Here is a 15,204-nt window from a genome sequence, read left to right on the forward strand (position 1 = left end):
CCACACCCCAGCATCATATCAAATAGCCAGAAATGTTTGAGGTCTTTTTCACCATATCCCACACCCCCCTCCCCCAAAAAATGTTCTGCAGACAGCCTTGTCTCCCAAACTTATCCTGCATCCCCTCCTGCTCCCAGGTATGTCTCCAGTCTCCTCCATTGCAACAGAGTGGCCAGTCTATAACCCTCATGTAATTGCATTATGTCAAGGTTATTGACTGGCCATTCTGACCTTCTTTCACTGACTCTCCCAATCACCACCACTGTAAAGCTCATTCTATCCACTGACCATCATGCTAATGTACAGTGAAAAAAATTATAGTTATTATTAGCAAGGGTCCCCTATGACCGGAAAATTATTTCAAGGGTTTCTCCATGTTAAAAAGATTGAGAAAGGCTACCTTACATGTATGCAATACACATAGCCCATTAGGTGGTATGGTGGAGAACTCATGGGAGTGTGTCATACCAATGAGAACAATGAGGTCTCAATAGTTTTGGGGGCATGCTAATAATGGTGCATATATATATATATATATATATATATATATACTGTATATGGACAAATAGTGCATCCTGTGGGATATATATATATGTATATATATATATATATATATATATATCTCCCACACAGGATGCACTGAATAAATACAAGTTAAATTCTTATTATTATTGTTCTTATTTTCACCAAATAAATGTAGCAGAATACATTTTATCCTAAATTTATGAAGAAATGTTATTTATTTGCAAAATTTTAGAACAGAAACTAAGAAAAGTGCATTTTTTTCAAAAGTTTCAGGTTTATTTTGTTTTATTTAGCAAAAAATAAAAAACTCAGTGGTGAATAAAGGGATGAGGTGGCAACCCTACACAAATATCTTTTATTATGATTTTGTTTGCTTCACTTACACTTAATGGTGGGAATTTTGCACACAACTGCTCTTCTGTTATTTTCTGCTTTTCTAATAGATGCCCTGATGGGCTGAGACTTGTAGTGCCCAAATGCCATTTACCTGCAGGGGGTGTAATCTGTCTGGATCGTTCTGCATAGACTTTTTGCAGTCAGCTATCAGCAGGCACTTTACCTGTGGGACCCACTGAACGTTTTCAGTCTGCTACCATAGGCTGGCTAGGCTTGTGCTTCTTTGCTGCATAATATTTCAGAGACTTGCAGTCTTATACTGTGTGTTATCTGCTAGGATTTTCAGTGGTTCACCATGTGCAATCTGCTAAAACTTGTAATATTCTGCAGTGTGCTGCTGGAACTATAGTTATTTATTATTTATTTAGTTTCAAGGCAGATCTCGCAGTTTCGTGGTTCAGTGAAACTGTATATTTTTGGCCAAAAATTTGTGTCTGAACCAATAATATTAAAAATTCTGACTTGTAGCTCTTCTATACCTTGTGTCTATCTTCCCCATATTGGCACTATATCCCCTGTAGCCTTTGTGTTTTGCAAAGCAGAATAGGGATTAGCCAGAGAGGGATTACTCTGATACAATTGGTCAGTTTAAATATGCATTGCAATGTATGTAAACTAAAAATCCCCATTTTTTTATTGCAAAGTTTGTTAGTTTGTGTTGCAGTGTGCAGAGGGTTCATCCAGAATTTTTAGTGGTCACAGCCCTTTAGCTACTGGATTACATACTGTACATGTAGAAGCTGTTGGGATTTGAGCACAATTATATCTTTATTCTACTGTATTACAGGTCAGTGACCAGACCTGAGACTGTCTATCTGCCCCATACTGGTACTATATCCATTATAGATTTGCATTTTGCAGAACCGAATAGGGACTGGCCAGAGAGGGATTACTTTGACACACTGGTGGTAAAGGCACACAAACTGGAAATAGGGCACGTTTTTGGTGTTACATAGCGATGAACTGAACAGTCCTGTTTTCCATTTGAACAGGGTTCAATGGACTTAAAGAACCCGAACCCCATTGACATCAAGAGGAACTAAATATGTTTATTCAAAAAGGCTGATTTTCTGGACTAATAGGCTAAGGGGTGTAAAAACAATGTCATGGGGAGCAATTACCAATGTAAAAAAATATATTTTTTATAATTCCATTAGGTCGGGAGCAGCTTTTTTTTTTTTAAAGAACTGACATTTACAAAGTAAAATTATTTCTAAATTTGTGGCAAATTAAATTCCCCTGCTGGCTTAAAAAAAGCAAACAGACTTCTTTAAAGGGCCCCCAAAATACACAGCCTTCTGCCATGTATTTTGGGAACCCAAGGGGGGCTTAACCTGTACTATATTGATTTTCTTTGTAAAGGCCACATTTGCTGTAGCAAACATTTGTGTAGCGCTCCCCTTAAAATGCATTGCAGATCCTTTGAGTCTGGTATGAATTTTAAGAAGGCATCCCATGCAAAAAAAAAAAAAAAAAAAGAAAAAAAGATGCTCCTCTTGGGTCTGGTATGGATTTTAAAGGGGTCACCACTAAAAGAAAACCAATAAAAAAAATCATGCAGTCCCCTAAAAACTCATACAAGACTCATAATCTGAGCATGCAGACTGGCTGACCGGAAAAAAGGGGGAGTACAGTAGACTCCACCTCCCCTGAATCATATTAGGCCAAATGCCTTCAATATGTGGGATTGCCCCACAGAAAAGCACCCTATGGTGGTGAGGACAAGGGCTTCTTCACCACAACCCTGGCCTGGTAACTGTGGCTGTATGTGGGTAGGGGTCTATGGGTGGGGATGGAATCTGGAATCCCCCTACTTATTCACCAAAAAAAAATGTAACCTACAAATAAAGACACCCAAACATTAGACAAGTCATTTATTAAAAACATACAAATTTCCCAAAAATGTCCCTCATTGAAAATCCATCCTTTATTACGATGTCTGCTGGCTGCCAACTCACTGAACTTAAAAACCCAATAAACTTAGAGCAGATGGCTGACCCATATGGGACTGTTCGCCGAATGACAGCTCCCTGAGCTGTTATCAGTTCTGTAAGGGAAAGGGGGAAAGGGCCGGGATATTAGTGACATCACTGACCAAATGTGGCCAATATTTGGTCAAGTCAATGAACTGGGGGCCAAAAAGCCAAACGTTGGTTTCGATTGAACCCTTGGCTCATCCCTAGTGTTAGACTACCTGAATGAAACCCTGGAATCAACCAATCTACTACTTTTCTGTCTTGTTGACTCCCTACTTTTCCGTAGACCAATTTTTGTTTAATAAATACCTAGCACATTAGCTTTCTGTGTCCTGGCTTCTGTCTGCTATTTATTACACAATATAACCTATATGCTACTGCTAGTCACCATTGATTGCATGAACATGTCTCACACATATTTTAAGCTGGCCATATACTGTACGGCTCAAATTTCTCTTTCATCTCGCAAGAGAAAATTGATTCCCCACCCCCGCTAACAGAATGGATGGAAGAATCTCCACTATTTTATTCAGGAAGCCCCAGTACCTGAGACTGTCTAAATACAGAGGCGCTGAGGACAAGTGACTGCATTGAATAGGATACAGTTACAGTTGGGATCATAATTTTCCACTTGGATTAGTTCATTTTTAAATCGAGGCAGGTGTTGCTTGTAAGGCCACCTACTGCATGAATCCTGCTGAATCGGCTGAAATCTGAGTCGTCTATGGGGGCCTTCAGGGCCTGTTCACACCAGTTATGGTGCAGGAAACTCACATTTCTGCAGGGAACACGATGCCATATTTAGATGTGCGTGGATGCTAATAATTGGTAATGGCATCCCCACACATCTAGAAAACGTGCGCATTTGTGGCCACCAAAATGCATGGTAGTACCATGAAGTTTGGTGCAGAGCAAATTAAAAAATCATTCCTGCCATACTTTTTGCATATTCCAATGCATTTTTGAACATTTTTGCAGTTTAGTTTATTCTTTTTTCAATTTGATTGTGAACACTCAAAGCTTTGTTTCTTTAAGACCCTTATTATACAGTTAATTTTATTCCACTATATAAAGAAGCAGGGATACAATATAAAACTGATTTTTCAAGGTAAATGTTTACCTATAAACATTTTCTTAAAGTGTAATAATAATTCCATGTTTAAGTAGAACTCTGGAGGTGCTCAATTCCATAATGATGTAACCTCAGAAAACCAAAATTTATATAGTCTATAAACATTTAGACAAAATAAAGGTGAATACAGCACCTGGTCCAGATAGTTTGAACCTTCATGTTCTCAAAGAGTTGAGTTCTGTTATTTCAAAGCCATTGTTTCTTATTTCTAGAGACTTTTTAATTACTGGCTCAATAGACTTTGATTGGACCAAGGCCAATATGTTGCCTATATTTAAAAAGGCATCTTTTTAAAAAGTCTCTTCAAAGTAACTGTAGCTTGCTTGCCTGTAGCTTGTCAGTCAGCACCTAGTTCTATCCACTACTTTCTGGAATGACACCACGGCCTCTGTTGCTGAAACCCTCCCACTGTGAGCTGTGAGCTGCAGTGCCTGGGAGGGAACCATGTGAAGCATAAATAAAGGAGGATTTGGCTCAGTCTGGAAAGGTAAAATACCTTTGTTTACTTCATGGGACTTGTGCATTACATAGAAACTGGAGCTGGTACTTGTTTAAGCTATCATACAGAGGAGCCTTTAGTTGTACTTTATGTAAATATATATTCAAAGCAGGGGTGGACTGACCATTTGGAAACTCGGGCACTGCCCGAGGGCTCGGGTCAGTAGGGGGCCCCATGAGATGCCCCTGGTACCTTTTTCATAGGATTTTTTGAGTTTGGGCAAGGACACAGGGGCCCCATGATCCCCTATTGCCCGAAGGCCCCATGATTTGTCAGTCCGCCCCTGATGCAAAGTAATCATTTTAACTAAAAGCGCTGTTTCATAAAATGTCCATCCCATTATAGTTTGCTTTTGTAAAATCCTTACTGAAGAACTGCTGTCTTTTCTAATATTATCTGTAAACGACATTATTATGTTTGGTGACAAGTACAATGGTCCGTTGTGCTGTCCTGGCAGATTTTATTATTCTATACAAACCAGCCTCTGTGGATTCTGATTTTCCTTTTAACCATAGTTTAACGATAGACTGTATGATAGAACAGGTCAACAGCTTTAACACAAATTATTTTTACATTGTCCAGAGGATATTAATTATTTTTGTCATGCTGTAGTCATCTCAGTTTGACAAAATTAATATTGATTATCTACTAAAACTTCAATGCTCAAAACCAGGTTTAAAAATAGCAAGCAATTTGCTGATTTATTTTCTGCATGATGTATTTATTTAGCCCGTGGGTTTATAGGCATCACCACAGCTGCTGTTTATAAGAGGACACTGTGACATTTGCCATGAGCAGTAAAATGGCACCAAACATGTTTTTAATAAATCATAACAAACCCTAGATGTCCTTTTTTAAATGCTGTATAATGCTATTATTCTGCAGTGGAAGAATGACTTCACTTGTAATCCTGTAACGATCTTCTCTTACAGGAGAACTATTTTGTTTTCTGAGATGGAAAGCAGGAAAGAAAGCAGAGACAATAATGTTTAGAGGGTAAAGTGTTTGCTATGTCTGACTTCACATCAGTCTGTTTCTTTGGATACCTGCAAGGCACTGTCATTTGCCCTATGGATTTTGATGGAATCCATGTAAAAAGACCCAGTAGCAGTGAGATAAAAATACTTTCTGCTGACATCTACATGGTATTAATAAATTAATAAAATTATTTAAATTTCAAAATAATTAAATTAATATTAAAGATATAAAATAGATTCCTGGTTTAATTGGGTCGATTTACTACAGGAGCAGAAAAAGTTCTCTAAGCAAAGTATGTGTTCACTCAGCTTAGTAAATAAATTGAAGCCCTTTTCATATATCCAATCACGTGCAACAAAAGCTTTAAAAATAAATTTCCCTTGATTGCCTAAACATGATTGGGTATTTAAAATGAACATAGCTTCACCATCTTTTTTAACGTGGAAGTAAACTCCGACTGGACACTTGTACCTACAGGCAAGCTTATAATAAAACTTACTTGTAGGTACAATGAATATATCCTAAACATGCACCATTTAAGAGATATTCAGTGTCCCTGCAGCCGATGACATCACCGTCGCATGTGCTCTGAAGGAACGGCATGCCCGTGCCGTTCCTTTAGAGCTCTGTGCCACGGACGGGACCCCTGTGCACATGCGCGGGAGTGACGTCATTGCGGCTCAGCCAATTAAGTGACCAGAGCCCGTAAACCCAGAAGGAAGACTAAGTGAAGATGGTAGTCCTGTCAGCAGTGAATGGCGTGCCTCTGTAGGGCATCATTCTAAGGTAAGTCTTTCATTATAGTATGTGATGCACACTAGCACATTATGACATTATTTTGCCGGGGTTTTTTTTTTTTCCCTAAGATTCAATTTGCTAAGTGAACATTCTTTACTACTATAGTAAATCAGCCCCACTGCCTGTTTTCCATGCAGTATGTAGAAAGAAACACAAAAGGACTCTTTGCAAGTTTGTTTATACAGAAATGTAAACGCTTTATAGGCTCATATGAACATTCAGCACTCATACAAAGGAAAAAGCACAATGTTTCTCAAATCACACTTTAAAATTTGGTAATAGTAACAATTCCTTAACATTACTACTGGGAATATGTTACCATATATTATAAAATTGATGTCTGATTTTTCTTTTAAAAACAGAGGTAGAAGACGGCATTACATGACAAGACGTAAAAGAAAAGACACCAAGCCAAGATACATAGTCCTAACCTGACATGATTCAAAAGACAATCTTGTATCATATGGTATTTTCTCACCTTTAAGGCCTATAAGACAGTCAAATGCCCTGCCTGCGTACTTTATGAATGCTCTTTGCATCTAATAAGTTTTTTAAAGGCTATCTTAAAATCATCATTGAAGCTAGTGTAAAGAAGGGGATTGACTAGCGAATTCACATAACCTAACCAGGTCAGAAAATCAGCCACTTCTGGTGATACAGTGCAAAGACTAAGTCCAACAACAAGCTCTTTGATGAAAAATGGCAACCAACTCAACATAAAAGCTCCTAGAATAAGTCCAAGAATACGAGCAGCTTTCCTTTCTCTTGAGCTAGAGATCTGCTGCTGTCGGTCCCCTGACAAGTCATTGTCATTATCATATGGCAGAGTCCTCACGCATGCAGTCATCTTCTCAAATTCTATGGTAGGATCCGATGTGGAAAATTCTGACACACAGAATGTCTGTGTGAGCTTGCAATGGGCAAAGGAGTTTTGGCTGTCATTGCTTCTGTTGCTTAAATGGCGGCTTGATCCTCTTTTTTGGTAAAGGCTTTTTGCAGCATGGTATATTCTATAGTACAAAATAAGTATTAAAGTCAAAGGGATATAAAATGCCCCAAATGTGGAGTATATTGTATAGATCACATGATCATGCTGAATGATACACCTGCTGGGGGTACTTATATTGTGATGGTTCCTCCAGAATAGAGGTGGAAGAGAAATGAAGACTGAAATAGTCCATACTATTAAGATCATTAGAGAAGCCCGCTTAACTGTACGTTTCCTGGCATATTCAATTGCATCGGTTATGGCCCAGTATCGATCAAGAGCAATCACGCATAAATGAAGGATCGAACAAGTACAGCAGGTCATATCCACGCTAAGCCATATTTCACAGATTACATAACCAAGAGTCCAGGTATCCATGACAATGTAGGCAATGCTTAAAGGCATTACCAAAATGGCAACCAAGAAATCAGTAAAAGCCAGTGAACATATCAAATAGTTGGCTGGTTGGTGCAGTTTCTTGGTTGTGCAAATGGCAATAATCACAGCTGAATTTAACAATGTGGTCAAAGTAGTTATTACAGCCAATGCCAAAGAAATCAGCATTTTTTCCGTTACGGTTTTAGATTTATTTGCAATTGTTTCTGCTGTGCAATTTGTATAATTCATCTTTCTCATGGAGAATTTCAAAGAATTTTCAGGTGTTAGATGGTGCTCATCTTGAACCAGAGCACTATTTTCCCAAGAAAAGATTCATTATGTGGAGAAACCTTGATGCCAGGGTATTCTAACACCTCTTTCCTCTTCTTACACATGGCTAGCCTGGAACATAGAATCAGTTTAAATAACATTTATTAGAAGAAAGAAATGACTACTTTTTGCTGTTTGTGAATTTATAAGCACAAACAAAACATTGACTTTTACATCCCCTATTGGTGTAATTTGACCTTAAGGTGAATTTTACAGAAAGGCTTATTAAACTGCACTACAGGACGTGTTCAGAAAAATATAATACATATCTTCCAGCATTAATGTGTAATGCTATTTTGTAGCTTATGCTGAGTATCTATGAAATTATCTCCTGCTCCTGCTGTGGTAAAGAGGACAGATGGGGGCATAGCACAGAAAAATCATGTTCAACTGTAACAGGAAAAACTAATGACAACAGGATGATAAAAAAAAACATGCTGCAGAAAAAAAGATATTTACAACAAAGCCAACAACATAAAATTGATTTTTACTTGCTATGTATTTTTTATATTTTAAATCTTGTTCACAAAAAACATGCAATGGTAATTGTGAGATTTAGATTTCAAACATTTATTGACTATTTTGGGATAGGTTTAATCAAGAACATTAAAACATGCATCATACAATATCCAATATATTTATAAAGGTATAACAATGACATGAGATATTCAACAGCATATACAATGTCCAAAGGTAATAAAATAAAATGGTATGAAACGGCATTATGGAGATTGTGGATATAGATCTTATAGGCAATGTTAGGTTTGTCTATCTCCCCATCCAGGGATGAGGTTAGGATATTATAAAATGCATGGTATAAAGCTTGTGGACATGTACAAAAAAAGAATGAAATATTGTAGTGAGAAAAAAAACAATGTATTAGGCCAATTAGTAGAGAGGAAGTAAAGTAAGAGCAAAAAAAGAAGAAAACAAGGGTATCAAGAGGAGTTAAAACAATGCCTCCCAGAACCAACGACAGGCATTGAATCCATGATTGCCATGCCTTATCAAACTTAATTTGCTTATTATGGAGGGAACAAGAAGATATATCATTAATCATGATCCAGCTCAATTTTTGTTTAGCATTTTCAAATGTTATTACTGACTGGTTCAAACGCTGTGCAATAGCAATCCTTGCAGTCAGGATCATATGTGAGATTCAGTCTTTTTAGGAATTTCATTATCCAAATTCTGAAAAAGAGCAATCTCTGGAGCTCTACTAATGTTTACTTCTGTTTTTGACCAGATTAAGCTGAATTCTCTAATCCAAAACCTAGTTACATTAGTGCATTGCCATAAGGTATTGGACATAGTGCCCACTTGTCCACAGCTCCTGAAGCAATATGAAGATGCCTGTGAGCTCATCTTTACTTACCTAGTTGGGAGCATATACCACCTCAATAGGGTTTTATAGTTAGATATCAACAGATTCGTGTTGATGGAAGTCTTGGATAAGGCTTTTGCTATGTCTTGCCATTTTGGTGGGTCTAATGTAATATTAAAGTCTCTTTCCCTGTGTTCCATGTAAGAAAGTTTGCAGTTTGAGTCCATTAAAAGGTCATATAAAATTGAAATACATCCCTTCACTGGTTCCCTAGTTCTGCAAGAACCTTCAAACAGCGTCAGAGATAGTGGACGGGTGACCTGTTTTAATTTAGCCCTAAAATATCATATAATCTGGAACAATTCTAAAGAGGGCAATTGTAATTTAATTTTATAGTAATCCAGAGAGAGCATATCATTTCCAGATAAGAATCCTCCTATTCATAACAAGCCTTTCATTTCTCACTAGTGAAAAAGATGTGAAAGTACACCCAGGGTGAATTACTTAGTATTGGAGCTAAAGGAGTATACGGTGAGCAAAGTTTCTTCCTCGCTCTTTGTCTGTCCCATATGGCCAGCGAATATGACATAAAATAAAAGGATGGAACCTACTGGGGATCCACATCAATGCCTCTGAAGATTCTACAGAGCAGGACAGTGCCTCCATAGCAACTCAATGTGGAGTCGGGCCCTTGATTATAGTTAGCGCTAATTAGGCAATTTATGCTGCCTAGTGATAAACCATAAGATTGGGAACACCTAAACCCCCTTTACGTTTAGAAGTATATAATGTCAAATTCTTGATTCTAGGTCTTTTAGTGCCCCATATAAAGCAGAGTATCCTATTTTGAATCACCATCAGCTTTCTTTTAGGGACTGTAGTGGGGAAAGTTCTAAAAAAAAATCTAAGATTCTGGGGAGGATGTACATTTTAACCAAACCAGGAAAGTGACATCATTTAAGATGACAGCAGACAGTCCCATTTTGGTTTGATCAGAGCTGTTGGCTCAACATAATTTGCTGTCAACTATGTAGTGAAAGTATTTCAAATTTTTTGGCATAGCCTCATACTACATAGTTATTGGTAAATCTTAAGATTTACAGATTATACAATCTTATTGTATTATTATCTAAAATTGGAAGAAAGCCCTGACTATACCTAATTCTAAAAAAATGTTCCCTCCCCTGTCCTCCTACCTATCCTGCCTAACCTGTAGATGTGTGTACTTACCTATTTTCAATCCACTCCACTCAGGTCACATGATCTTGCAGCTCCATACAAGGGAGTGCTCGACAATGGCTGTCAATTCTAGGAGCTGTGATGTCACCTATAGACTCCCATGGCCCAGACATTGTCAGTGCTTCCTCCTCTCCCCTGCAATAGTCACTCACTGACACAGGGAAGCCAGGGTTGTTGGATCACATGATTAAAAAAAGGTAAGTATACACATTTTTCATCGTGGTTATATACAGGTTTTATACAGGTTGGGATAGATAGGAAGAGGTAACAGTTTTTAGAATAGTTATAGTTTGCTTTGTTCCACTTTAAAGCTGTCCATACACTATACAATCTGATTGTACAATCCATATACTACCATATACTACCCCCTTCAGAATGATCAAATCTACTGTATGTAATATAAGAAGATACCTAAACATACAGTGAATTAAATTTTGTATCCAACCAGCAAGCGCTTGCACTGCACAGCTGGTGGTAGATCTAAAGGAGATTGTACAATCAGAATGTATACTGTATGAGCAGCTTTTAAGCGTGTAGAATAATTTATAATACTGTTACAGCTTTCTGTTAAACAATTAACTTTAATTCAATGATGTACAATATAAGGTATGTCAACTATTATGGTTTACAGACCTTTGATTCTGATCCACTCACTCACGATTCCTTTGGAATGCACTTTTTAATGCATGTTTTCACCTATGCATTACATGAAATGCAAGTGTCCACATATATCAATGCTTTATCTAGTTGGAAGTCCCAGTACAAATTACTGAGAAAAGACAATTTATGGATATTCGTGGCAAATAAGTGGTAAGCAATGGACTAAACTGTTTTAGGTGAGAAAGTAAGTCAAATATTGTTCTAGAAGCTACAAACAGTGGTTTATAGTTGATGGATATTCTTTGTAGTAGCATAGGTGGCTGCAAGCAGGGGTCTGGTCTAGGGCACCAAAACTAAAATAGCTATGGAAAAAAGCTTAGCAGTATATTTTATTGCAGAAGGGAAGAATGATGCTGTTTTGCACATTATGGCAGAAGCCCATCTATGCCCAGTGGGCTTAAAGTGTATTTCCACCTTTGCAGCCAAATTTGCATAATACCTAATTTAAATTTGTTACATGCCCCCAATCACATAGCAAATTTACAAAAAAAAAAATTGCAGCTTATCTTTTTAAATGCTCCATTCTGGACCCTTCTCCTTACTTGTGTTGTGAATGGGCTGCTTTGTTTGCCAAAATTTAACCTGTCTGTACTGTGCAGGCAGATTTGAACACTATCTGTTCTAACAAAGGGTTAAAAGTGGGTGGGCTTATTGCGTTGTATGTAAATGAGGAACGACTTGGAACAGGTTCACTCTGACATTGTTCAAAAAAACCTTGCAGTCAGCCATGACACCGCCTCATAACAAACAACTAAAAAAGTAAAAATCAATTGCAAAAAAAAAAATATATAGACATGCTGTGTGAATGAGAACACATAACAAACATACAGTGGGGTTTTCTGAAAATTTGACTGCAAAAGTGGAAACACGTTTCAGGTTCTCCTTTTAATGTGACATTGAATGTACATATTTTCTCACAAATGCTTATTATTCTATAATGTAAACATTTAAAATGATGAGGGGGGAACTTTTGAATGTTCTGGATTGTATGAAAGAAATTAAACAGTCTAGGATTGTTTCCTCTTAGTTGTTGTGATCAAATTGAAAAAGACTTATATTTGCACATAACACAGATCTGCGACTAAAAAGCTGTTTGATTATTTTCATCTAATTTCCATGTATTTTGGTGTGCTGAAAACAAATAAAATATTGAAAAAACTCCTAGACGTCATGATTTGCCACAAAATGGAAAATTGTCTTAAAAATTATCAAATTTTTTTAATTTTTGGTATTTTTTTTATATTATGGGTTTTTTACCAAATTTAAAGTCCAAATTACTATTAATTAATTCACATAAGTGCAGTTAAGATATAAAATGCCAAAAAAACCTTAAGGGGTTGTCCGAGTTATGTAAAAAAAATATAGCACTGTAAATCTGATGGTCAGCAATATATACATAAGCTAAGCAAGTTTTAGGGAAAAAAATTCTATTTTCTCATTTTCCTAGTTCTCTTCTGGCCCTTTGTTGTTATTTGCAGGTAAACAATCTCTGCCCCTCCCCCCCTGCAAAGGGGGTGAATACAAGTGCTGCTCTGAGTGACATGTCTGACTACTGGGATACTCAGCAGCATGCTGTATGTGTAAGCCTCAGCCCTGAGTCTGTGCTTCTAATGGTAGAAGGGGTTAATCTTTCCTGAAGAATCCAGTGGGTGGGATACCAAATACCCTTGTTTTCTGTGTCTATGGGACAGTCGAGACCGACAAAATCACTGGACCAAGAAGAGTTGGCAGCTGAGGGTGCTGTCGGTGAAAAAAATGTCCTCTGAGAAACTTTGGTACCTTCCCATAAAGTTCTTCTACCACCTCTCCACATAAAATTGGGATTGATGAAGCAATTCGTAAAATCACTTCCAAGAGATGGAGAATGCTTGGTCACCAAGTTTCCAGGCCTGTCGGAGGCAAAATTGAAGGAAGGTGTGTTCGTCGGACCAGACATTAGAAGGCTTATAGTTGATCAAGAGTTTGTCAATACCATGACGGATCCTCAAAAAGAAGGTTGGATTGCATTTAAAGAAGTCGTACAGAAATTTTTAGGCAATAACAAAGATCCTCACTACAAAACGATTGTCGGACGAATGCTGAAAGCACTTCAAGCTTTAGGTTGCCTGATGAGTTTGAAAGTACATTTCCTCCGGTCCCACCTTGACTACTTTCCTGAACATTTGGGAGATGTGAGTGAGGAACAAGGTGAACGATTCCACCAAGACATTAAAGAGATGGAAAGGAGATACCAGGGAAAATGGAGCATTACAATGATGGCAGACTACTGTTGGATGCTTCAGAGAGACATTCCAGATGCTACTCACAAGCGTAAATGCACCAAGAGGAGCCTCACAGGGCAGAAGAATAGAGTTTAGTGTGTGTAGGTGAGCTCATTTCTGTTCAAAAAAGGATTTTCATGAAAAAATTGTAATAAAATTTTAATTTTATAAGTCTATTTCCATTTATTTTAGGTAACATAGTTACCTAAATTGTCAGGAAACGTGATGTCCTATGACAAAATGGAGGTCATTTTCGGATTCAGCGCACCAAAAAACAAAGATTACGTGGAATAACCAAAACAGCTCTTGATTTGAAAATATTTTTGCAGACCTGTGTAATTTATCATTTAGAATTTGCTATCACATTAAAACAATACTACTATAGTTCTAACACATTCATTTTAAAACACAATCAGAAATGTCTCAATATCTGAAACTCACCAACCTTTTACGGGTGGGCAAGGATCTTCTGCATTCCAACTTCTTATCCACTGTTGTACCTGGCATTGCAAATCAGATCATATGGCCATGTATTAGGACCTGCCTGGAAGATACACAAATATATGTGTACATTTTCAATTCAATTCAAAATACTTTTTCAGGTAAAATATAGTTCTCACCATTATTAGATTCATGATAGGCAAAAATAAAGCAACAAAATGAGTTACAAATAAGAATGTGAATAAAGCAAACAATGGCCAATATAATTATAGTTGATGTTACCGATTTTATATTCTAGAGTCTAATTGGAGGGGTTTAATTTGACTTAAATATATGGCGCATATTTGCTTTTGGCTAACCCCCTTCTTGGCACTTTGACCAAACTCATCTCTGATTAATGTTTAATCTGAGCAATTTTACAGGAAAAGAAGCAACTTGACTTTCTTTCCCATGTTGCTGACCATTGTTGCATTCTGGTTCCTGCCCAAGAAAGCAGTAAATCTGAATTTCACTTTTGCTTTGGACTGTTTATAATATAATCTGGATCATTCCCTCTGCTTTCTCGAAACCATTCCCCGAGTTGCTTGCACCCCATACTACATTCATGCAGTTTATCAGTCTACTAGAATGCTTGAACTCAATGAATACATTATACAGTGATTCTTGATCAAAACAGTAACTATTGTGGGAGGTTTTCCCTGTTTTGCACATATTATGTGGTACTGAAAGATATTCAGGCCCACGTTGGTAATAATTTCTTTTGGTATTATTTGGCATTAGCCAGAAATGCTTGTTTCTATTTCAAGGGAAACTATAGCTACTAGAGAGAACTTTGTATTAGATTCAGCTTTTCTATTCTGCACATGCTGAAATAAGATACGAGCTATACAGAGCGCACAGTTTTCAGTGAGTGGCTGAGTCATGTATTTATATTGTAAAAACTACAACCACTTTGTAGCACTGCAAAGCAGGAAGCTGAGCATGTACCGGTAATTAAATTTAGCAAATATGACTTTCTCTATATACATATGTGAATAGAAGGTTTAAACAGGAACCAGGTTTTTTAAAAAAAGTAATGCATTAATTAGATAACTCACATCTATCACATTTCTTTTACATGTTAAATGTATATCTAAAAAGTCATTACTAGGCATTAGTAAAATTCAGAGTTTCCCTACAATGTTCCTACAATGGATTTCAGCAAATGTTCTCCATTTTGGTGAAATGCATTGAACTCAATAGGGAGGCAAACTTGGGATGGTTTGTAGTGGGTAGTGGA

At 37.2% G+C, this 15,204-nt stretch overlaps 1 protein-coding gene across 1 annotated transcript in view; it reads right to left on the minus strand.

The window, feature by feature from the left end:
- Positions 1-6,476: 6,476 nt before the first annotated feature.
- HTR1E (5-hydroxytryptamine receptor 1E) overlaps positions 6,477-15,204 on the minus strand; it is a 137,896-nt gene continuing 129,168 nt past the window's right edge. The window contains exons 2-3 of the mRNA XM_089691325.1: positions 13,930-14,028; positions 6,477-8,072 (exon numbers count right to left, since the gene is read on the minus strand). Of these exons, the coding sequence (XP_089547451.1) occupies positions 6,825-7,928 (1,104 nt within the window). The 5' untranslated portion in view covers positions 7,929-8,072; positions 13,930-14,028 and the 3' untranslated portion in view covers positions 6,477-6,824. The remainder of the gene's footprint in view (positions 8,073-13,929; positions 14,029-15,204) is intronic.

The sequence above is a fragment of the Staurois parvus genome, unplaced genomic scaffold (assembly GCF_062004578.1).
Source record: "Staurois parvus isolate SC_StPar_1 unplaced genomic scaffold, SC_StPar_1.0 ptg000561l, whole genome shotgun sequence".
NCBI lineage: Eukaryota > Metazoa > Chordata > Amphibia > Anura > Ranidae > Staurois > Staurois parvus.